We start from the raw sequence: 24,175 nt of genomic DNA on the forward strand, positions 1-24,175 counted from the left end.
TCAGTAAGGTCAAACAGTGAATTATTGAAGAGGAAACTGGAAATTCATGAGCCAGTCCTCACCAGGGGATCATAGGTGGAGAGCGTCTCCTTGATGTTATCATTTCAGGGGATCTGTCCTGCATCCAGCACATAAGAGCCTTTATGTCTGAAGCATGGCAGTACCTCTACTTTCTTAGAAGTTTGTGAAGATTTGGCATGTCACCTAAAATTTTGACACACTTCTACAGATGTGCAGTGGAAAGTATATTGACTGGCTGCATCATGGCCTAGTATAGAAGCACCAATGCTCTTGAATGGAAGTGCTACAAAATTAGTGGATACAGCCCAGTTCATCACAGGCAAAGGTTTCTCCACCATTGAGCACACTTACACAGAGAGCTGTCACAGGAAAGCAGCATCCATCATCAAGGATCTGCACCATCCAAGCCATGCTCTCTTCATGTACTGCCATCAGGAAGGAGGCACACCAGCCTCTGGACCACCAGGATCAGGAACAGTTACTACCTCTTAACGATCAGGACCTTGAATTAGAGGTTAACTTCATTCAGCTTCACTCGCCCTATCACTAAACTGTTCCCATAACCTATGGTCTCACTTTCAAGGTCTCTTTGTCTCATGTTAATTGCTTATTTATTATTATTATTATTTTGTTTCTTTCTTTTTGCATTTGCACCGTTAGTTGTCTTTTGCACACTGGTTGTTTATCCATCTTGTTGGGTGCTGTTTTCCATTGATTCAATTCTGTTTCTTATATTTTCTGTAAATGCCTGCAAGAAAATGAAGCTCTGGGTTGTATATGGTGACATACATAGTTTGATAATAAATTTACTTTGAACTTTGAATTTGACTCTTTGCTTGTGTCTCAGTTGTCTCCAACTGTCATAGATGATTTCCTCAGATTTAGATAAAAAATAGTAAAGTAGGTTCTTTGTTTTTTTTCTGAGTTTATCATAAAGCTAAATGATCAAAGAAAAGAAAACAAAGAAAAGTAAGTAAATTACTTGAATTGTGTCTGTTTGATGCTACTGTTACTGTTCAATTGGTTTGAAAGTGTTTATAAAGGCATGAGATGTTGTATGGATGTGCAGGAGGGAGAAGGGGAGTTATGCTGTCCCATACTGTAGATTAGTGGTCGCCAACCCGTCGATCACAATTGACTGGCCGATCTCTGAGACTTTCCCAGTAGATCCTGAAAAGAAAGAAAAATAATTACACAAATACTGTTGAGAGATTGTTTCCGGGCTGTGGGGTTTTAGTTCTGTCCTTTCTGCCCAGTGCTCATGCGTTTATCTGCTCTCATACTGCACAGTGTACTTCAGTGGTCCCCAACCACCGGGTGGCGAGGAAACAATTTGAGTCAGCTGCACCTTTCCTCAATTCCTGTCACGCCCACTGTTGAATTTGAACTCACGCGAGGTCATCAATCGCCTAAACGCTGTGACACCCTGGCACCAGGGATCACTGGTTGACCTCGGGCAGCCGGCAGGAAGTGCCATCGCTACTGTCCTGGAGCACTGCCTCTAAACCTGTTTAACACACTGAAAGTTTGTGGGGAATCTGGTGCTAAAATATTCACAGATGACCTAATTCGGGCTCACTGTTTCATAAATAGCAGAGCAGCTACCTTGCTGCGATCTGCCGAAACAAACTTTTGTTGGCCGATGGATCCTACAAGGGGGGCGGGCGTGCACTCCTCGCTCGGTCTGTCGCTCTCTCCGGACTGCGACCGCCGTGGCCCCGGCACGGGGATCTCTGACCCTGACCTTGTCCTTTCATCCCACCCACAACCAGCCACACCTGGCCAAGGCGTCGGGCGGCGGGCAGATGGGAAGCTGGAGTTCGGGCCCGGAGGCTGTCTAATGAGGCAATGAAGCACTCAAAACTGCTTCAGTACCCTGAGTCCAAGCACCTTGCACTTGAAGACAAACATTTTGAGTTTTTTCAGATAAAAAAACCGTGAGCAGCGCGGGACAGAATCTAAGTGCCGAGAGCCGCAAAAACTAAATTGCGGAATAGACTGGACATAAGGAACTTGCTTCGAGTATTGTTGTATTCCCGTCATGTTTAACGCCAAACCCCCCCATCAGCTGGTCGGCAAAAATATTGTCAATATTACACCGGTCCACGGTGCAAAAAAAGGTTGGGTGCCCCTGGTGTTTATGCATTATTTCTATTTCCGGGTTGTGAGGTTTTACGTCCGGTCTTTTCTGCTCCAGTGTGCATGTGTGTAACTAATCAATCTGAGGTTGATCTCACCTTTCACTAAGGCTTGGGCTTAAAAAGGTTGGTGACCACTACTGTAGATAGCGAACCCTGTTTCACCCACTTCCATTCACTTCTATAATGATTCATTGAAATGTCCAATAACAGTGAACTGTGAAATTAACAACAGTAAATTGACAATTTCCTGCTGTGTGTTATATCAAGCTTTGTTCATATGGATAGAACCAGATTTCCAACCACCCCCCACCCCCAACACACACACTGGTCTCTGTCATTACTTTAGTTCAAAACATAAAACTTTATATACTTAAAAATAGTAGTCATAAAAAATATGATTCAGCTGACCAATTTTGTCTTCAAAGTTCACAAAAGCCACTTAAACAAACAATTTGATTGGATTGATGAAGAAAAAAATGGTTTCCTCAGCGTTAAAAATGAGTGGATGTGTCAAAATTAGAGTGAGAGTTCAGTGGAGACATCTGTGAGTTCCAGTGTGCAAATTATACTGAAAAGCCAAAGCTCTTGCCCCAGCAAGATTTAGTCTGCTGAACCGGAGTGCAGAGGACCCCACTCCAAGTCTAGAGTATAGCAACTACCAGTTCGAGCTTTCATAGATGTCCTGACAGATTCCAAGGAGTCTATGGCTGGATCTAGGTGGATTCTGCAAGGACTGGAGAAGCTCATCAACTGGACAAAAATGAGCTTCAAGCTCACAAAATCAAGATCATTGGTGTTGAAGAAAGGCAAAGTCACTGACAAGTTGCGTTTTAACAGCACAGGAACACTCATTCCAACAATCTCCAAGAAGCCAGCAAGAGCCTTGACAAGGTGTTTGGCAATAGCCTGAAAGACATATCATCAATCCAGGCAACCTATCAGGAGCTGAAATGCTGGTCGAAAGCATTTGACTGGTCAGGACTATCTTGCAAGTTCAAGGCATGTATATACCAGCACAGCATACTACCAAGGATTCTTCGGCCACTGCTGGTATACGAAGTTCCAATTTCCACTCTCAAGAACTGAGAGAGAAAGGTCAGGAGCTTTCTGCAGAGATGGCTGTGATTGCCCAGGACTCTCAGCAGCACCAGGCTGTGGCTGCCTCTAAAATACTTGGATGAAGAGTTCAACGAGATAAGAATTAAAGAGGTGATGCAGTATAGGGAGTCCAGTAACCCAAAGGTGGCTCAGGCAGGGGAGGAAATGGACAGTGGATGTGGCTGTGCAGCAGGCTGAAGCTCGGCTGGGCCACAATGTCCTGGTGGGTGCGGGACCCAAGGAACAGCTGGCCTAGGAAGCTTCTCCAGGTATGACGTGGCTAAGGGGAGGGAGAAGTGCAAGTTCATCCAGGAGGAAGTTAGTGCAGCCATGGATGAAGAAAAATCCACCAAAGCAGTGGGCATGATGCAGCAGGGAGCTTGGACCAGGAGGGACTGGGCCATGGAAAGGAAAGTGACATGGACTGGTCTCCGGTGAGCAGAGCCACACCAAATCAAGTTCCTTGTCCAGGTGGTGTATGACTTCTTGCCCAGCCCATCTGACCTGCATAGCTGGGGGAAGCTTGATACTTTAGACTATTTGTTGTGTTCCAGGAGAGGAAGTTTGGACCACATCCTGAGCTGCTGCCTGAAAGCTCGTAGAAAGGGCTGAACCTGCTGGAGACCGTCGCGCAAGTGATCTTCTCCAGTATCAGTAACAGCAAATGAGCCTTTGTAACAGTGAGAGCTGGAAAGCAACTAGAAGCAAGAGTAAAGCCACCCACATGGATATTGGCACCCACTCATGACTGGCAGCTCAATAATGACCTCGAGAAACAACTAAAGTTCCCACAGCTCATTGTCAAGGCCACTTTGAGACCAGACATCCTTCAGGTCTCAGAGGTAACAAAATACATCACCTGCTGGAGCTGCCAGTACTGTGGGATAAAGTTTTCCAGGTACGAGGAGCTGGTTAGTGACAGTCGGAGGCAGAAATGGAAGGCAAAGTGCATGCACATTGATGTAGGCTGTTGGTGCTTTGTTGGACAGCTTCTTCAGAGAGCCCTCAGTGCATTGTCTCACTGGTACAAGGAGGCAGAGAGACATTAGCAACATCACCGAGGCAGCAGAGAAAGCCTCAAGAGGGCTTTGGATGAAGAGGGCAATTCCATGGGATCTGCAGCACATGCTTCCTGAACACAAATTGAGCCTTGATCACTCACAGCTGGGGTGTTTTGGTGAGGGTGTCTGATGATGAAAGACCCGAAACACTCGATAACATTAAGTTACATCACTAATGATGTGTTCAAATTTCATGAAATCTCTTCTTCAAAAGAAGAGGAACCAACTAAGTGAAACTTTCAAAGTTGGCACTGATGGATTTTTGAGCTTAGGTTTTCTCTGTTCCAAGTACACAAAAAATTCAGTGTTTACCAATTATATAAAAATATTATTTTCACTCTGTCAATTATTTTAGTGTCACAGTGGATGCCTGCTGACATGTTAGAAATGCAAATATTAAGAATTAATCCCTTTCAACTTTCTGCATGACCATGTAAGAAAATGAGAGGATCCTGATTCCTAGATGACTTCACAACATTCATTGATAAAACTTTTGAATTATATTATTTAAGTCTGTTTGATGGCACAATGTCAGTGTATTAATATCCAATATAATAGACTGTTGTCCACTTTGATAAACTGTCATAGATCATGTGCAAACAGGTGAAATTGGTTTCCTTTGGTTTTGTGGTTGGCACTAACATTTGTAGATGAGAGCCTGTCCTAGTAATGATGGTACATTTACTTAATTTTCTTTTACTCATCTAATTCTGCAGCCTTCTTGATAGGAGATGAAGTAGTCCTATTAGTCTATGTTACAGGTATCCTTTTATTTAAAAGGGAAAGAAGTGCTCCAATCAAAATCGAGAGATTTGAAAATGGAAATGTAGGAAAATTAGGTGTTCATTCTATCCTCTGGCTCATGAATAGGCTCTTGGAAAGAGAGAATCATTGAACATATACAGCACAATAGGAGCTCATTCACCTGTAATTGCTACAGCAGGTAAAAAATAAATTGGTCACACCAAGGCCACCTACCGGCACAATGCTTGGAGCCCTACGGAGGTCATGGCTCTGCAAGACCACATCCAAGGGCTGCTTAAAGATGATGAGGCTTTCTGAACCCCATACCCTTCAGAATCCCACCAACCTTTATGTGAAATACATTTATTTCATCGTCTCTCATCCTTCCACCAATTAATTTGATGGTATGCCCCTTGGCTTCTAATCCCGCTGCTAAAGGAAATAAGTTTTTCCGATTTAATTTACTTTGGCACCTCATAATTTTATATCTCTCAGTTAAGTATCCTTTTCAGTCTCCTACTCAAAGGAAACAACCAGAATTCATTAAACCTTTTATAGTAGTTACAAATTATTCAATCCTGGCATCATCTTCATTAATCTCCTCTGCACCCTCTCAGGAGCAATTATATCTTTCCTGTAATATGGTGAGCAGAACTGTACACAATACTGAATCTGTGCCCTAATTAGTGTAATATACATTCCCAGCATAATCTCCATGTTCTTACATTTTATCCCTTGTCTAATAAAGTAAAACATTGTGCATGTCTTTCAAATAAAATTATTGAGCTGTCCAGGTCTGTGGACACATTCTCCAAGGTCCTCCGATTTCTCCTCATCACTCAATTTCCTCCCATTTGTTGTATAGTCCCTGGTACCATCCCAAAAACATTGCATAGCACATGGAACACAGAACACAGAAAAGTACAGCGCAGTACAGGCCCTTTGACCCACGATGTTGTGCTGACCTTTTAACCAATTCTAATATCAATCTAGCCCTTCCTGCCCACATAATCCTCCAGTGTTCTTTCATTCATGTGCCTGTCTAAGCCTCTTAAATGTCCCAAATGTATCTGTCTCTACCACCACCACTGGCAGCACATTCCATGCACTCACCATTCCCTGGGTAAAAAGCTACTTCTAATAACCCTCTTGCACTTTCCTCCAATCATCTTAAATGTATGCCCTCTTGCACTAGCCTTTTCCACCCTGCAGAAAAGTGTCTGGCTCTCCATTCTATCTATGCCTCTTATCATTTTATACCACATTTGTCAAGACACCCTCTCATCCTCCTTCTCAGTATTTGCCTCTTTACTGCTAACTGACCAAGCAACATACATAAAATACTGATGGAACACAGCAGGCCAGGAAGCATATATGGAAAAAAACCACAGTTGACATTTTGGGCCAAAACCCTTCGGCAGGACTGGAGAGAAAAAGCTAAGGAGTAGTAGGGAAGGGAAAGAGAAACACCAGGTGATAGGGTGAAACCTGAAGGTATGAAGCAAAGAAGCTGATTGGTGAAAGAGAGAGAAGACTGTAGAAGGAAGAAAAAAAGGGGGGAGGGGGAAGAATGGGAGGCGATGGATGGAGAAGGAGAATACATGAGAGAGGGACAAGGGGATGGGAAATGGTGAGGGAATTGGAGGCACTACTGGAAGTTTGAGAAATCAATGTTCATGCCATCAGGTTGGAGGCTACCCAAATGGAATATAAGGTGTTCTTCCTCCAACGTAAGTGTGGCCTTATCCGGACAGTGGAGGAGGCCATGGATGGACATATTGGAATGGAAATGAAAAGTGGAATTAAAATGGGTGGCCACTTGGAGATCACGTTTGTTCTGGTGGATGGATTGGAGATGCTTGGTGAAGCAGTCTCCCAATCTATGTCTATGTCTCACCGATAAATAGGAGGCCACACTGGGAGCACTGAACACAGAATATGACCCCAACAGGTGAAGTGTCGCCTCACGTGGAAGGACTGTTTGGGGCTCCGAATAATAGTGAGGAAGGAAGTGTAGGGGCAGGTGTAGCACCTGTTTCCCCCCCCCCCTTCTTCTTTCTTCCATGGCCTTCTGTCTCTTTCACCAATCAACTTTCTATCTCTTTGTTTCATCCCTCCCCCTCCAAGTTTCACCTATCATCTGGTGTTTCTCTCTCCCATCCCCCCACCTTTCAAATCTACTTCTCAGCTTTTTCTCTCCAGTCCTGCTGAAGAGTTTTGGCCTGAAAAGTCGACTGTATTTTTTCCACAGATGCTGACTATCCTGCTGAGCTCCTCCAGCATTTTGTGTGTTGCTCGGATTTCCAGCATCTGCAGATTTCTTCTTGACAATGAGCATTGGTTTCTCTAACCTCTGGTAACTGATCAGCCTTCCTCCTCCTCTCCTTTTCTACTACCTATTCGGGCTCACCTCTTACCCCTTCCCTTTTTCTCACTTGCCCATCACCTCCCTCTGTGCCCTTCTCCTTCCCTTTCTCCCATGGTCCACTCTTCTCTCCTAACTATTCCTTCTTCTTCAGCCCTTTGCCTTTTCCACCTGTCACCTCCCAGCTTCTCACTCCCCCACCACCAGCCTTCCCTCTTATCTGGCTTTGCCTATCACCTGCCAAATTGTGCTCTTTCCCCTCTCCCACCTTCTCATTCTGTATTCCCCCCTTCCATTCCAGAACTGATGCAGGCTCCAAGCCCGAAATATCGCCTGTTTATTCACTTCCATATGTGCTGCCTGACCTGCTGAGTTTTTCCAGTTCTTTGTGTGTGGCACTGCACAAGTTCGAAGAATGGCACTTCACCTTCTATCAGGAATTGATGCAGCCTTCTGGACTCTGTTGAATTCTACAACTTAATTTCTCTGTCTGCATCAGTTGTTCATTTGTGATATTGGCTCAGCTTTTTTGTTTCTTTTTCTCTTTTCTCTGTACAAGCAGAGAAAATGCCCAGGAGTGTTTAGCACTGCTGTATTCTTTTGTCTATGCTCTTCCATCTATACCCTCATTCAGTGTGATCCCAACTACTTCTTGACTAGATTACCTTGTTTACATTTTATACCCATGTTTACTCAAGATTTACTGTATCAAGATTCAAGATTCAGATTCAAAAACGTTATTGTCATTCCAACTATACATCAGCTCTGCAGGGCAGAATGAGACAGTGTTTCCCCGGGGCAAGTGCAATCATAACATAACAAACGCAACAAATAGTAAACACAACAATAAATAGTAAAACACAACAGCCACATGTCAGTTAAAATCAAGTTATAAGTGTCCAGTGCAAGTTAAGTGTCCAAAGCAGAGTCAGGTAGAGCAGCTATTTAGCAGTCTGACTGCCTGTGGGAGGAAGCTGTTTAGTAGCCTTGTGGTTTTTGTTTTGATGCTCCTGTAATGTTTGCCTGAAGGTAGAAGAACAAACAGTTTATGGAGAAGGTGTGAGGGGTCTTTAATGATGTACTGTGTCTCCTGGAGGCATCGACTCTGAAAGAGGTCTTGGACAGAAGGTAGGGAAACCCCAATAACCTTCTCTGCTCCCCTAACCACCCTCTGCAAGGCTTTTTTGTCGGCAGCACTGCAGTTGGTGTACCAGGTTGTGATGCAAAAGGTCAGCACACTCTCAACCACGCCTCTGTAGAATGTAGTTAAGATGTTATTGGGGAGCGATGCTTGTTTAAGCTTCCTCAGAAAGTGCAATCTCTGCTGAGCTCATTTCACAATCCCAGTGGTGTTCCTGGACCAGGTGAGATTGTCCGAGATCTGCACCCCAAGGAACTTGATGTTTTCCACTCTCTCCACTGTGAAGCCGCTGATGCTGTGGGGTGCGTGCTCAGGCTGAGACCGTCTGAAATCGACGATCATCTCCTTGGTTTTGGTGACATTAAGCATCAAGTTGTTGTCACTGCACCAGCTCTCTAGGTGCTTGACCTCCTCCCTGTACATTGTTCCATCATTTTTGCTGATGAGTCCCACCACTGTGGTATCATCAGCAAATTTAATGATCAGGTTCCCCTTGAATCTGGATGCACAGTCATGTGTTAGCAGTGTAAACAGCAATGGGCTGAGCACACAGCCTTGTGGGGATCCAGGGCTCAGTGTGATGGAGTCAGAGATGTTCCTGCCAACACGGACTGACTATGGTCTCTCTGTCAAGAAATCCAGAATCCAGCGACACATGGCAGTGTTAAGGCCAAGCATTGACAGTTTCTCCATTAGTCTCTGCGGAATGATGGTATTGAACGCTGAACTGAAATCAATGTACAGGATTCTGGCATAAGTGTCTTTATTGTCCAAGTGAGAGAGAACTGTGTGCAGTGTGGTGGATATTGCGGTTGGGATGATAAGCAAACTGTAGAGGATCCAGCGATGAGGGGAGGCTGCCTGTGATATGAGGCTTGACAAGCCGTTCAAAACATTTCATCACTATGGGGGTCAGGGCGACGAGACGGTAATCATTCAGACAGGCTACAACTGATCTCTTTGCTACAGGGATGATTGTGGAGGTTTTGAAGCATCTGGCGACAATGGCTTGACTAAGGGAGATGTTGAAAATGTCTGTCAGGACATCTGCTAATACGTCAGCACATTCCTTGAACACATGTCCGGGGACGTTGTCGGGACATCCCGCTTTTCGTGGGTTGAACCTGGTAAGGGTCCTCCGTGTGTGCTCTGAATCAATGATTGGAGCCGGCTGGTCAGATGGTAAGAAGGGACTGGCTCTCCCCCTTGCTGTAGCGTTTGATGCTTCGAAGTGTGCAAAGAAATTGTTGAGCCGTTCTGGAAGAGAGGTGTCGCTGTCATCAGTTTTCTGCCTGATCTTGTAGTCTGTTAGAGCTTGAATTCCCTGCCACATCCATCTGGTGTCAGCTGTGTCACAGAAGTGTCCATGTATTTTGCCCGCATAGGCCCTTTTCTTTTTCCTGATCCCTAGTGAAAGCACAGACCTGGCTGAGTGAAGCGTACTCCTGTCCCCCGATCTGTAGGCTGTGTCATGGGCCTTCAGTAGTGAACGCACCTCTGTAGTCATCCATGGCTTTTGATTATCACATGCGAGTGAAGGTTTTCATCACAGTGACATCCTCCGTGCATTTGACTATGTAGCTGATTACTGCCTCAGCATACTCTCAATGTCTGTATGGTCATCATAGGAGGCTGCAGTTTTGAATATGTCCCAGTCTGTGTGCAAAAAAACAGTCTTGCTGTGCTGAGGCGGTTCCTTTTGGCCAGACCCTTACCTGTCTTTTCTCTGCTCTCACACGCTTAAGCAGTGGTTTATATGCTGGTGTTAACATGACAGATATGTGGTCAGAGTGTACAAGATGGGGGAGGGGGACTGCTTTGTATGCCTGTGGGGTGTTGGTATAAACCAAGTCCAGTGTGTTGCCTCCCCTGGTTTTAATGTCCACTTATTGCCGGAATTTGGGGAACACAGTCTTTAAGCTGGTGTGGTTAAAGTCCCCAGCTGTCAGGATGTGTAGTCAGTAGCTCACTGATGGCTTCATGTAGGCCTCCCAGTGCTTCGTTAGCATTAGCCTTAGCATTGGCACTGGGAGCTACGTAAACAGCTGCCACAAGCATGATGGTGAATTCCCTCAGCAGATAGAACGGCCAGCATTTCACAATGAGAGATTCAGCCAGAGGTGAGCAGGGTTTAGTATCTACTGTAGCATTTGCACACCAGTCTTTATTGATGTAGATACACAGATCCCCTCCCCGGTTCTTAATGGAGCTAGCTGCCTCTCTGTCCACACGAAACGATGTCATTCCCTCTAGCTGTATCACCACGTCCAGTATGTTGTCATGGAGCCAGGGTTCCTTGAAAACATACACACAGCAGTCTTTAAACTCCTTGCGTATTTCTCTTAGCAGATGCAGCTCCTCCAGCTTGTTGTCGATGGAGCGGACATTTGAGAGCAGGAGGGACGGTACCGCTGGCCTGGTGGGGTTAGCTTTTAGCCTGGCATGGATGCCAGCCCTCTTACCCCTCCCGTCTTCCCTCAGCGCTTTCGCTTCCTCCTCCCTCGGGAAGTAACCGGCTTGGTAGCGGATAGTGGCCCATAGCGGAGTAAACTGTCCATGTCACACCAGAACTCGACAGTTTTTCCAAAATAGTTTGCCCCGATGTTAACAAGCATATTCCGACTGTATGTTATGCGTCTAGGACAAACAGAACAAACACTAGATATACTTATCGCTCCCTGAGGGGCTGCTGCGTCTATGCGTGCCGCCATCTTCCTTCATCAGGGGTCAGATTCATTTATTCATCGCGCATACAGTGAAACAATCCAACCTAAGGTTGCTCTGGGGGCAGCCCGCAAGTGTTGCCACACACTCCAGTGCCAACATAGCATTCTCAAAATATTCTACAGAATAACACAAGCAACAACAACACAGCAACTGCATCAAAATATAACAATAAAAGCAAAACCAGTCTCTTCCTTCTCTCCCACTCCCTCACGCACAGAGACAGGCCTCCCACCTTAGGATTAACTGCCCCTGGAGATCTTGGCCCCAGACTCTTACACTCATAAACCTAAGGCCTGGACTTCCAGACATCGGGCCTCTGACTTCGAGACACACCAACTTTGGTCTTTTCCCTTCTGGCTTTGGCCTCAGGTATTGACCCAGGACTCACAAATCTTGGAACACTGGCCTCTAGTCTTCAAACATCCAACTTGCAAGGACCACCAGCCCTGGAACTCATGGACTGAGAGGTTCACCAACCCTTATGCCACCTGGACCTCTGAACCTGGAGGATACCAGCCCTTGACTTTGGCCAGTTCTCTTGGGGATTGATGATCTTCATCCTCAATGCCTGCCAACTCAACATTCTTCCATGGGGTTCACTGGCCTTCAACTATGAAGCACTCTGACCTGGGCTTCATCAGCCACTTCCTGCCACTGACTCCTTATTAACTGTCCTGACCTCCAATTCTCTCCATTCCTAACCCTAAACCCTAACACCCCACATTGCCTCAAAAACCATCCCTACAGACTTAAAAGTCAACTAAATCAGAACCACAAACTTGCATCTCAGTACTACCTTAACGGTATGGAGTGTGGAGGATGAGATTAGAGATATCCCCTCTTCCTCACTCTCCATGCAGATTAATGATGTCCTTTTGTCTTCTCCTCACTTCTGAAAAAATATCTTTGGCCTGAAATGTTAATTTTTTCACACAAATGTGAGCTAATCTGATGAGTACTTTCAGCATTGAAATTATAATTTTAGTTTTCCAACACCTACAGTTTTATTTCCGATCTTCTGAGTGATCCCTTGAACGTACAGTATACAGAATCAAAGTTAGAGAAAATTGAAACTATATCTACAGTTAAGATCTACAATCTTGTAAGGGTTAGAGTATAAAAGTTATATTAATGCAGGAAAATTTCCTGTGGTTTATATCATGTTATCTTTTACTTTCTTGTAATCGTTCATACAATGTTATTTTTAGTTTGTTATTATTATTATGTTTATGTTTATTTAGTTTTAATAAATGTTTTAAAGAAGATTAAAAAGTTGTTGATCTGTGAGCCTTGGTTAGTGTTATGCCAACTGGATGGAATTACACCATGTGCTGTGACAGCCAACTAGATATAAACCTTATGCTGACTCTTTGAAGGACAATATTGCAACTAACACTGAAATGAATCCAATCAGCCGGTAATATTTTTTGTGTTCATTGGGCTAGAGTGGCCTGTTACCATGCTGTATCTCAAAATAAATAAATAATTTCATACTCTGGTGTCTTTTTATTACATCCTGGAATAATAAAATAGGGATAGCAATTTTCCTATGGATACATCTTTTAATTCACTTACCTTTATTGTGTTTATCTTATCCAGTTACAGGGCACATTGTTTCCTTAAGGTTGTTATAGCCGAGGGTGGTAATGGGGATAAGCTCCCACTGTGTATTAAATGCTTCCAATGGCGTGAGACTTAAATAGCCTCTGACAGACAAGTCCAGCTCCTGGCCTTTACATGTGGCTTAGCTACTAAGCCTGACAGTTTGTTTCTACTGACAGCAGAAGGGGCAAAGGCAGGTTTCTAGCACCTTAAACCAACCAGTCACTCCGGGCAGATGGGGCTCATCAGCTGTGGTTGGCAGCTCATCTAGGAGAAGGAAAACTTTGACCTTAAACCTCCACTACTTTGCAGCTATACCCACTCATGGAGAAGGCTTCATGAGTAAACCTCAAGGGAAAAATCCAGAGCCGGAGTCCCTGCAGCAGTCCTACTTTGAGATCAATGATGACTGCCAACTCATGCGAAGCTGCTGGTGCCAAACGGTTGCTTTGGGTCTATTAAATGCATGGAGAGGGGGAGCTTGCTCTCCATATTGTACTGCACAGACTTATGTATCTAGACAGCAGGGACGCAACATCCATGGTCAAACCTGACTAATGGAGTAGGGGCACTGTCTCATCATGTTAGCAATGCTAAATAGTAGGAGCAAGCTTAAACCACTCTTCCACGTGGTAACCAATTATGAAACTTGTACTTCAATACTTATGAGAAAATCTTCAGATGCTGTAAATTCAAAGTAACATACACAAAATGCTGGAGGAACTCAGCAGGCCAGGCAGGATCTATGGAGAGGTGTAAAGAGTTGACATTTATGGCTGAGACCCTTCATCAGGACTGAGCAAAAAGATGAGAAGTCAAAGCAAGGTGGTGAATATTTATACCAGTTTGATCCTCCAATGAAAATGGCATGCAAAGAGTTAATTGAAATTAACAGACTAACAACTTATTAATTGTCTCAGGAATTAATGTGAACGTTGAACCTTTTTCTGTGCCATTGTACATCCTCTTTTTAAGAGAATTTGAGCTAACCTTTCTTCCCAGTATCCGTCTCCTTTGCATCTTCCATTATTGCTCCAACTCTGGGGAGAATCGTCCACCAAAATTTAGTCTTTCAATAACTTAGATTATTTACTTTCTTTTTCTAGTTATATGAAAGATATTCAGTTGTAAATTGAAGTGACCTACTGGCACACAGGTGGTATTAACATGTTGGACATTTCCAAACTATGACCTATGCTACCAATCCTTCAGTGTTTCTTATATAAACAAATTATGGAAAAAACAGCCGTCAGAAAAGAACTAAAATAAACTAACACCTCTTTAAATTAGTGTTTGACTATCATTGCCAATTCTTTGAAGGAAATCCTCACTTTATGCAAAGCTGAAAATAAGTGATTCATGTCACCCAAAAAAAAATTACACATCTTGCTTCACCTACACCAGGGTGAGTTCATGGAAGCTATTAATAGCTTTGCCTATTTGTTTTCTACTATTATCTCGAAAAATCACAATAGATCTTAAAATAATGATCATTATTAAAATGGATTTATTTCATAAATTGATTTATAATTATTTGCAAGGAACTTTGGGGAAGTTAACGGGAGTAATATGAAACTTTATGCAAATGATCCACCTATAGTGATGAACTTGGAAAGAAAGCAATTGCAATATATACACATGAGAATGAAAACCAGTCGCAGCATGGGGTCTCTCAATCACCATCTCTAAAATACCTAAGGTTATAAATGCTTGTGAACATATTGGCTACATATCATTAAAAGCATGTAAGTGCTCCCCTTCGAAGACTGACAGATTCAAATTGCAGTGCACAGCCCTGGATATACACATGAAAGTAATGAAGCTCAGTGACAGAGTGTTTACAGCAGAATGGAAGCCCACATCCTCAATTTTAATAACTTCTCCCTTGACCTTCAGCTCTTAGATCATCTCCTTAGCATTCAAATGCTGCCCTTAATAATTTCTATTTCTCTGACATTTTCAAATGCTCTCTCAGTTCCCTGTATATTCAATCATCTGCCCAAACCATTTTCTGTAGCTCAGTATCCAGTTTTATGTGTTTTATTTGATCCTTGCACCTATTAAGCACCAATAACATACATGTACATAGAGACTACTAAGCACCTGCAGTGTCATCAAAGTCATGTACATGTTTGGTGTCACTTGTGCAAAGGATTTTGTGCACTTTGGAAGCTAATGAACATTGTGGGCCACACACACCAAAGTAAACCTTAGAGGGAGGACTGGGGCTTGTCTTGTCATTTGTTATAGATGCTAAAATGGGTTCAGAAGTGGCTGACCCATAGAAAGCAGAGGATTGTAGTAAATGAATTAAATTCTCCCTGGTTGGTGACTTGTGACTGTGGTCATTATCAATGGAGAGAAGTCAGAGTATAAGGTTAGTAGCAGAATTCTGGAGGAACAGAGGGATCTTGTGAAACAAGTGCTTACTGTAGATCCCTTGCCATACGTTGATATGGTGTGTTGGCTTTTATTTGTTAGAGGACTGTGTTCTAGAGCCAATGGGCAAATTGGCAGCTCTATAAAACACTGGTTAGACCACACTTGGAATATTCAGTTCTGGTCACCTCATTATGGAAAATATTTGGAAGTTTTAGCAAGGGTTCAGTGGAGATTTACTATGATACCTGGAATAGAGAGCACAAGGAAAGATTAAGCAAGCTAGGGCATTTCTTTTTGGAATAGAGAAGGAAGAGAGGCCATTTGACAGAGGTGTATTAGATTACAAGAGGTATAGATACTGGAAACAGCCAGAGCCTTTTTCTAGATCAGCTTGAGAGGATACATTTAAGATAGAGTAAAATTTAAGGGAGATGCCAGAAGAGGTAGTTTTTTTACACGGAGAGGTGGGTTTTGGAACACATTGTCAATGGTGGTGTTAGACGCTGATACATGAGGGACATTTAAAAAAACTCTTTGTAAGGCACATGGATGTAAGAAATGGAGAGTTACAGGCTGTGGAGGTGGGAAGGATTACAATGATCATGGAGTAGGTTTATATAGTTGGCACATCATAGTGGGATGGAGAGTTCATGCTGTGCTGTACTGGTCTATGTTCTATTGTAAGCTTTTGCAAATAAAATCAACGTGAGAGGTTTTCTGCTTCAGAAAAGCTGTAACAACTTATTTATTGTACTCAAACACTGAATACAGAGCACAGTAAAAGTACTTTACATAATTATGTTATCATATCAGATCAGCCTCTTAAAGTGAACCCCAACTCAATGTTGGTTGTTGTGAATTATGTATGTTTCACCAATTACATTACCCTAACCGGGCACCCCCACCCCCAGCCCAAAATTCACTGAAACTGGATTTTGAGCCTGTCTGGAGTTCAGATGAACTGGCCGGCTCAGGTCCTGTATTCCATGTGCGGAGGTACAGCAAAGGCCTCTGGCTCATCCAGAGGTATGTTGTTACACACATGGTCACATCATGACAACAGGGGCAGGGTAGCAAAATCCTCAACATCTTGGTAGACCAGTTTAAGGAGATTTACTGAAATACATGCAGGCTTACTGCTCTTATTTATGATAAAAATCTTTTCGCTCTGTTCCAAAACATGGGTCTGGCCATTATAATGGAGCCTAAGGGGATGTTGGTCTGCATAATGGTGGCCAAAAACAAGTGAGGTCAACAGGAACCCAAGTATGCTGTGCATGATGGGAGGTAGGAATAGGTGAAGAGGAACTGAATTTACTGAAGAGGGTGAAACACGGATGAGAGGCCGACCAGGCAGTCGTGGAATGAAATCACCTGTCACTCATAACTGCTACTTGTATACCAACTCCGCCAAGGATGATGCAGGTCCTCTTTTGTAGCTATTCTGAGTCCCTGCAGGACCCAAGGAAATATTTACCATCAAGGAAACCCTCAGAGCAGCATTTAAGGAGTGGTGAAATTGCTCGCATTGGTCATAAGACTGCGGGTGATATGCTGTGGTGTAATGTAGCCTAATGCTGTGGTTCTGGGTCATTGTAGCCCAGTGATCTGTTCTGAACTGGGGACCGAGTCAACGGAAATATCAGATGGTGTGACAAACCAAGCACTCCAGGTGCTGATGAATGAAGGTGCTTGAGCCACATCTGTAGCCATTGTTGGTGCTAGAGGGATGGAATTTGGCCACCTGGTGGTACAGTCTACCAAAGTAAGGGGGAAGGGGATCAACAAGGTCTGTATTGACATGGTCAAACCATTGTTCAGAGGTCTCAAATGGTGCCAATAGTGCCTGAACAGGATGGTTAATTTTTGCCCACTGGCACTCCACCCCAGGCTGCTGCCCAGTTACGTATGCCCTTTCTAAGGCCATGCCGCACAAACTTTAATGCAACTAGTGTCTGTGAGGCCTTCCATCCCGGATGTGAGATGCCATGTATGGAGTCAAAACAATCAGCCACCAGTCTGCAGGCACGATGGGGTAAGACCTCACACAAGGGAGAAACCCCAGCTTGCCTGAACTTAATATCAACAACTGCAACCTCAAAGAGGACAAACAGGACTATCACAGCCATTTTGGGAATGTCTTCCAAGCACACAGGAAGTCTCTAACTTGATCGACTTTAGAAAAAATTAACTTTCTAACTAAAGGTGCCATAAAAATCTTGAATGTGTGGGACCAGGTAATGATGATGGCCTCGTTAGGGCTTTGGTAACCACCACTCGACCTAGGAACCATATGGAGGAGTAATGCTCAGGGTCTATAAGACCAGCGTAGAATTCCAAGACTTCCCATGTTGGCAAAGTCAAACTTTGCGGTTGCCAGCTTTACTGAGTCCAGTCAATGTGCATGTGCATGGACTGGTGGGTCAGATGTAGAAATGTGGTGCTCAACCCTATGTTTTGTGACTGTAATGTGTGCTTGCTGAGGTTTGGGAATTCACCCAGCAATCGAGCAAACTCATATGCTGCGGTGTATGCGCTTGACAGAGTCATTCTGGGGAACTTACTGGGGGAGCAGGGTTATGCCACAAATTCCTTGACATCTACAAGCCAGCAGTTCTTAAGACTGACTAATGACATGCCTTTTAAGATGAGCCATTGACACACAGGAAAACTCCACTGAGCAGATGTCTAGCCAATTTAGACAGGACAAAGTCCCATGTGTAACATTGTCTACTGAAGCAAAGTGTCACCTTTTGTGTCCTGTAAGTTTGGATCCTGCTGCCGTTGTTTCCCTGGAGTGAGATTTATTCGTCTTTGCCTTCTCATTGATAGGCATTGCTGGCAGCACACTCATTTGAGCACTCATGTCACATATGTTTCCTGAAAGGGGATCCGAGACTATCCTGGCCGCTGGAACCCACGGTGTTCACAGATCTTTGATGTCTAGGCATGCTGACACTGTCAAAGCTGGAAGGCAGTCGGCACATCCTCACGTTCCTACCCAAGTGAGCACGGTAAAAACATAGGCCCAAGGTCATCTGTTTCGCAGCTGTGAGCGTCTTTATGTTGGGGGCCTTGCTGACCAGGTTTATTGAGATAGGGAAAGGGTGGGGAATTACGCACTGCTGCCTGGCTGAGTGTGAACAATCAGCTACTTTAGTAAGCTCCCTATAGTCCTTCATGGGTATTTTACTGAGGGCAATACAAACTTAATCAGGTATTTGCTACAAGAGGAGTTTTTTTTTTAAGCAGCATGTTTTTAGCTTCAATGGCTTAGCATCACTGAGGCTGGGCAAGGAGAGGAACTGTATACCATGCTCAGACTCATCTGTAAAAGGAGAGTTTCCAGCAATTGGTATTTATCACGTTCAGGCTGGTGTTCTAGTAGACTCACTAGTCTCGCAGCCTTGGAATAGCTGGGCGATGCTACCACAAAGATATATATTTGGTGTTGTCGGCGGTGATTTCTTGCTGCGTGAAATGAACCTTGGCTTGTACAAACCAAGCAATGACATTTTGTTCTCAAAACTCCAGTAGTTTCAAAGTGACTGTATTGGTTGATATGTTCAATAACTCTGGAATCATCCTAAAGTATCAGGGTCACCAAAGTACCACAAATGAAAACAGAAAATGTGGTTTATGATTAAAAAAAACCCATAACAACTCATTTATTGTATTCAAACACTAAACTCAAAATGCGATTGTGCTGTCTTTACGACAGTTATTTAGTTTATAATATTTTCGCTTAGTAATTCATTCAATAGTATTTTCTAGTTAGAATTAGAAGTGTTTAAAGTATATTCATTGCATGTAAAATATATCGGCATGCGATGACGTCACATCCGGTTTCGCCGCGTCTTGTGGGAAAACACCGGTTTGAAATTAGCGCGAGGGTGGGGGCTTTCCACGAGGCTCACCTGAGCACAAGCAGTTTTGCAGGCATGAGAAATCACAGTGAGAGCAACGCTGTAAGTTAATAGATAATCGATATATTGAACTAAGATGTTAATAGTGATCCTGTTAGAGGTAACGTCGGTAGATAATGTTTATGCTTTCGTTAGTTAAAGAGTCGCGGATAGTTTGCATGGAAGTGTATTTAAAGTAGTCAATGGAGCAGGTAAACTCTCCCTGTATACTGCACCTTAGTGTAATGTAGTTATAGTCACCTTTGCAAGTATTTACACTTGAAATGTGATATTAAGGAAGGAACAAATACTGTATCAATCTTGTATTGTTTTATCAACAGTTTTCACCATATGTTAATGTGAAGAGTGAACAGTAAATGGTTAATCTTACTGCGATCTGGTTCTTATTAACTGTGGTTTATCCGGACGTTAAATTCGGCGTTTCGTTACACCCGAAGGAGAACGTGACAGTGAAAAAGCGGCATTATCAGGTGTTTCAAATGCTGCAATGTCAGCTCAATCCAGCATCAAGTCGACGCCGCCCAGCGACAAGGGCAGTAAACCGACATCAAGTAAGCCCACCCGGGCGTTATCAGGTGTTCCAAGTGCTGCAATGTCAGCTCGATCCGGGATCAAGTCGATGGCGCCCAGCGACAAGGGCAGTAGAACGACATCAAGTAAGTCCGCACAGGCAAGAGCCAAGGCAGAAGCCGCCAAGGTGCGACTGCATTACGCCAAACAAGAAGCAGTTTTGAAAATGAAACTGGCCACCAGAGAAGCCGAAATCCAGAAAGAAGAGGCTGCCAGAGAAGCCGAAATCCAGAAAGAAAGGGCCGCCAGACAAAAAGGAGAGGCTGCCAGAGAAGCCGAAATCCAGAAAGAAAGGGCCGCCAGAGAAGCCGAAACCCAGTTGGAAATGACAAAAATATCGACAGAGTTGCATGTGCTGCAGCTAGAAGGAGAAGGAGAAGCTGCCAGGGTGGAAGCAGAGTACATAGAAGAAGCTGAAGGGTCGCGTGATCTGACCGAAACAAGCTCTGCTTTGGAAAGGACCAGACTGGAACGCACGAGCGACTATGTACAATATCAAGCAGACAGGCAGGCTCGTCTCCCCTCTCCATACCTATTCGATAACTTCCCCAGCTACGAGGAAGAGAATTTACCCTCGCGGCCCCGCGATGAAGTCAAGAATGAAAGAGCTGACAACCGATATACTTTGACACCAAAGTTACAAAGTTCGATGCGAAGAGACGCGGAGGTTGAATCCAGGATGGCAAATTCCATGAGAAACGTGCGTTCTCAGTCATATGGGCGCCAACGTACTTCTCCAGCCCGCATGCCGCTTGCAGCCGATCCCACGCTGCAGTATTTAGCACGACGGGATCTCGTCACTTCGGGACTGTACCAGTTTGACGATAAACCCGAAAATTACCGTGCTTGGCTCTCCACATTCACCAACGTGATTGACGGGGTCCAGCTCAGTGCAACCCAAAGGTTGGACCTTATGGCGAAATGGCTGGGGAAAGAATCACGCGACCAGGTGAGACGCATGCGTTCAGTGTACATCAACAAACCTGAGCTAGCCTTAAGCGAAGCGTGGGAGAGACTTTGGGAGAGATATGGGTCCCCCGACATTATTGAAGGGGCGCTATATCGACGTCTGGAAAACTTTCCTAAGGTGTCAGCCAAAGATCACTTTAAGTTAAGAGAATTCGGAGATTTACTCATGGAGATCCAAGGCGCCAAAGAAGATGGCTATTCAGCTGGTTTAGTATTCCTAGATACTCCATCCGGGATTAGACCAATTGTGGACAAACTTCCATTTGGGCTGCAGGACAAGTGGCTGACTGTTGCCTCAGAGTACAAGGAAGACCACGATGGTCGATTTCCTCCCTTTGAGCTCCTCACTAGGTTTGTGTGCAAGGAGGCGAAGAGGCGAAACGACCCTAGCCTTGTAGGTCCAGGAAGCAGTTCGATTTACACCAAGCCAGGCAGATCCGTTTCGAATGTTTTCAACATTGATAAACCCGTGTCAGTGCTCAAGACCGAAGCCCTTACGACTAACAACGACCCTGGCAAGTATTGTCCATTGCATAACAAACCTCACCCCCTGAAAGCATGCAGAATGTTTAGGGAAAAACCTCTTGAAGAGAGGACGGCTCTTCTCAAGGAGAAAAGAATATGTTTTAGATGCTGTTCCTCAACCTCTCACCTCGCCAGAGAGTGTACGATCGCCGTGAAGTGTCAGGAATGTGACAGCCCAGATCACGTCGAGGCCATGCATCCCGACCTGTCACCGCAAACCGAGAGTGCTCCTTCACCCCCACAACAGGACGGCGGGGAGGGAGAGGCTCACTCTAGGTCAATAGCTGTCAGCACGAACTGTACAGAAGTTTGCGGTCAAGCTCAGTCAAGTCGTTCTTGCTCCAAGATCTGCCTCACTAAGGTGTACCCTAAAGGAGCCAAAGACAAGGCCATCAAAGCCTATGTGATTCTGGACGATCAGAGCAATCGTTCACTAGTCAGTCCAGAGTTCTTTAAATTGTTCAACATTGAGAGTGAGCGGTTCCCATACTACCTCAAAACTTGCTCAGGCAACATGGAAACCCAAGGAAGGAAGGCAGAAGGCATCCAGATCGAGTCCCTGGATGGTAAAGTCGTCATCTGTCTCCCTCCGCTCTTAGAGTGCAATGAAATCATGAATAACCGCGCTGGGATCCCGACACCAAGTGCGGTGCTACACCAGCCGCATCTCCACCACATCGCCAAACACATCCCAGAGCTGGATCCGAAAGCGGAAATACTCCTGCTATTAGGAAGAGATGTTATCCAGGTACACAAGGTTAGGCAGCAGATCAATGGACCACTCAACGCCCCCTTCGCGCAACGTCTGGATCTGGGCTGGGTGGTGATAGGAGAGGTGTGTCTCGGTGACGTACACAAACCGATGGTTAACACACTCAAGACCAATGTGCTAGAGAGTGGCCGCCATTCAATCTTTCAACCCTGCCCGAGTGTCCCGTGCATCAAGGAAGCACAACAAGGCGTTAACAAGCGCGAGGCAAGCGACGAGTCGCTGGGCCAGTCAGTCTTCGCTCTAACGAAGTATGACAACAAACTTGCACAATCAGCTCAAGATACCATTTCTTTAAAAACCAAAGACACCAAGGTCTTCAGAGATGAAGCAAATAATGGGGTTGCCCCATTGCCTATCAGAGAACCATGCCAGCGCTCACCAGATAACAAAGAGCAGGCAGTCAAACGGTTCACGTCCTTACGGAAAACCCGGAAAAGGAAACCTGAGATGCAGCAACACACCCGATTGGCCCACGAGGTACTGTGCACCCTAATGGCAGAGGTCACAGCCATTATAAACGCACAATCATTCCTACCTGTGTCTTCTGACCCAGAAAACCCCTTTATACTTTCGCCATCAACGCTCCTTACGCAGAAGGCAGGAGCACCTCCGCCACCAGGAGACTTTTCAGACAAGGATTTGTACACAAAGCAATGGAGACAAGTCCAGGCTCTGGCAAATCAGTTCTGGTCCCGCTGGAGACAGAAATATCTACCTTTGTTGCAACAGAGACAAAAGTGGACAGAACCCCGCAGGAATCTTCAAGTTGAAGACTTAGTCCTGCTCAGGGACAAGCAAGTCGCTCGCAACAGCTGGCCAACGGCCAGAATCACTGCTACATTCCCTATCGAGGATGGACATGTCAGGAAGATCGAATTGAAGACTACCGACCAAGGCGATGTGAAAATTTACCAAGGGCCAGTTACAGAAGTTATTCTACTTCTACCCAATGACTGATTAAGAGACTAAGTTTTGTACTCTGCTCATTGTGACCTTACGAAGGTCAAGCGGGGAGTGTGCTGTCTTTACGACAGTTATTTAGTTTATAATATTTTCGCTTAGTAATTCATTCAATAGTATTTTCTAGTTAGAATTAGAAGTGTTTAAAGTATATTCATTGCATGTAAAATATATCGGCATGCGATGACGTCACATCCGGTTTCGCCGCGTCTTGTGGGAAAACACCGGTTTGAAATTAGCGCGAGGGTGGGGGCTTTCCACGAGGCTCACCTGAGCACAAGCAGTTTTGCAGGCATGAGAAATCACAGTGAGAGCAACGCTGTAAGTTAATAGATAATCGATATATTGAACTAAGATGTTAATAGTGATCCTGTTAGAGGTAACGTCGGTAGATAATGTTTATGCTTTCGTTAGTTAAAGAGTCGCGGATAGTTTGCATGGAAGTGTATTTAAAGTAGTCAATGGAGCAGGTAAACTCTCCCTGTATACTGCACCTTAGTGTAATGTAGTTATAGTCACCTTTGCAAGTATTTACACTTGAAATGTGATATTAAGGAAGGAACAAATACTGTATCAATCTTGTATTGTTTTATCAACAGTTTTCACCATATGTTAATGTGAAGAGTGAACAGTAAATGGTTAATCTTACTGCGATCTGGTTCTTATTAACTGTGGTTTATCCGGACGTTAAATTCGGCGTTTCGTTACACCCGAAGGAGAACGTGACAGCGATAAAAGTACCTTATGTAATTTCATCATCAGGTCAGACTCACCTCTTAAAGTGAACCCCAACTCAATGTCTGTGGTTGTGAATGATGTACATTTCCACCAATTGCATCACCCTACACTGTTTTCTAAACTTACTTTCCCTATTGTCAGAGCATCCAAGATGTCCACTACATTCCAGATAGAGCCATTTCTAAGCAATTTTCCTAGTGTTTGCTTTCAACAATTCAATTGACTTTTCAATATCCTCGGGACACCACGTACATCCGTAATCTACACCAGCTGTCCTGGCCCAAATTGTACTTAAAATTGACTCCAAATTTTGTTACATCTCACATCAACTTGCTAGGCATGGATTTCAAATTGGTAAAGGTCCATCCTATACTCGCACTGTTCCTTAACTCTTTTCCTCACTACATTGATGACTGGACCCATGCAGATCTCA

At 44.3% G+C, this 24,175-nt stretch overlaps 1 protein-coding gene across 1 annotated transcript; it reads left to right on the forward strand.

Annotated features, from left to right (window-relative positions):
• Window positions 1-19,015: 19,015 nt before the first annotated feature.
• Window positions 19,016-23,699, forward strand: LOC132391494 (uncharacterized). Its single transcript, XM_059964757.1, has 2 exons — window positions 19,016-19,250; window positions 19,529-23,699. Exon 2 carries the CDS (start codon window positions 19,696-19,698, stop codon window positions 22,999-23,001), a length of 3,306 nt encoding a protein of 1,101 aa, XP_059820740.1. The 5' UTR covers window positions 19,016-19,250; window positions 19,529-19,695; the 3' UTR covers window positions 23,002-23,699.
• Window positions 23,700-24,175: the final 476 nt, after the last annotated feature.

Source organism: Hypanus sabinus, chromosome 3, assembly GCF_030144855.1.
Source record: "Hypanus sabinus isolate sHypSab1 chromosome 3, sHypSab1.hap1, whole genome shotgun sequence".
In the NCBI taxonomy this organism is placed as follows: Eukaryota; Metazoa; Chordata; class Chondrichthyes; order Myliobatiformes; family Dasyatidae; genus Hypanus; species Hypanus sabinus.

Bases quoted from the DNA above. Each gene is read 5' to 3' on its own strand.
- LOC132391494 (XM_059964757.1), top strand. From the start codon at position 19,696: ATGTCAGCTCAATCCAGCATCAAGTCGACGCCGCCCAGCGACAAGGGC.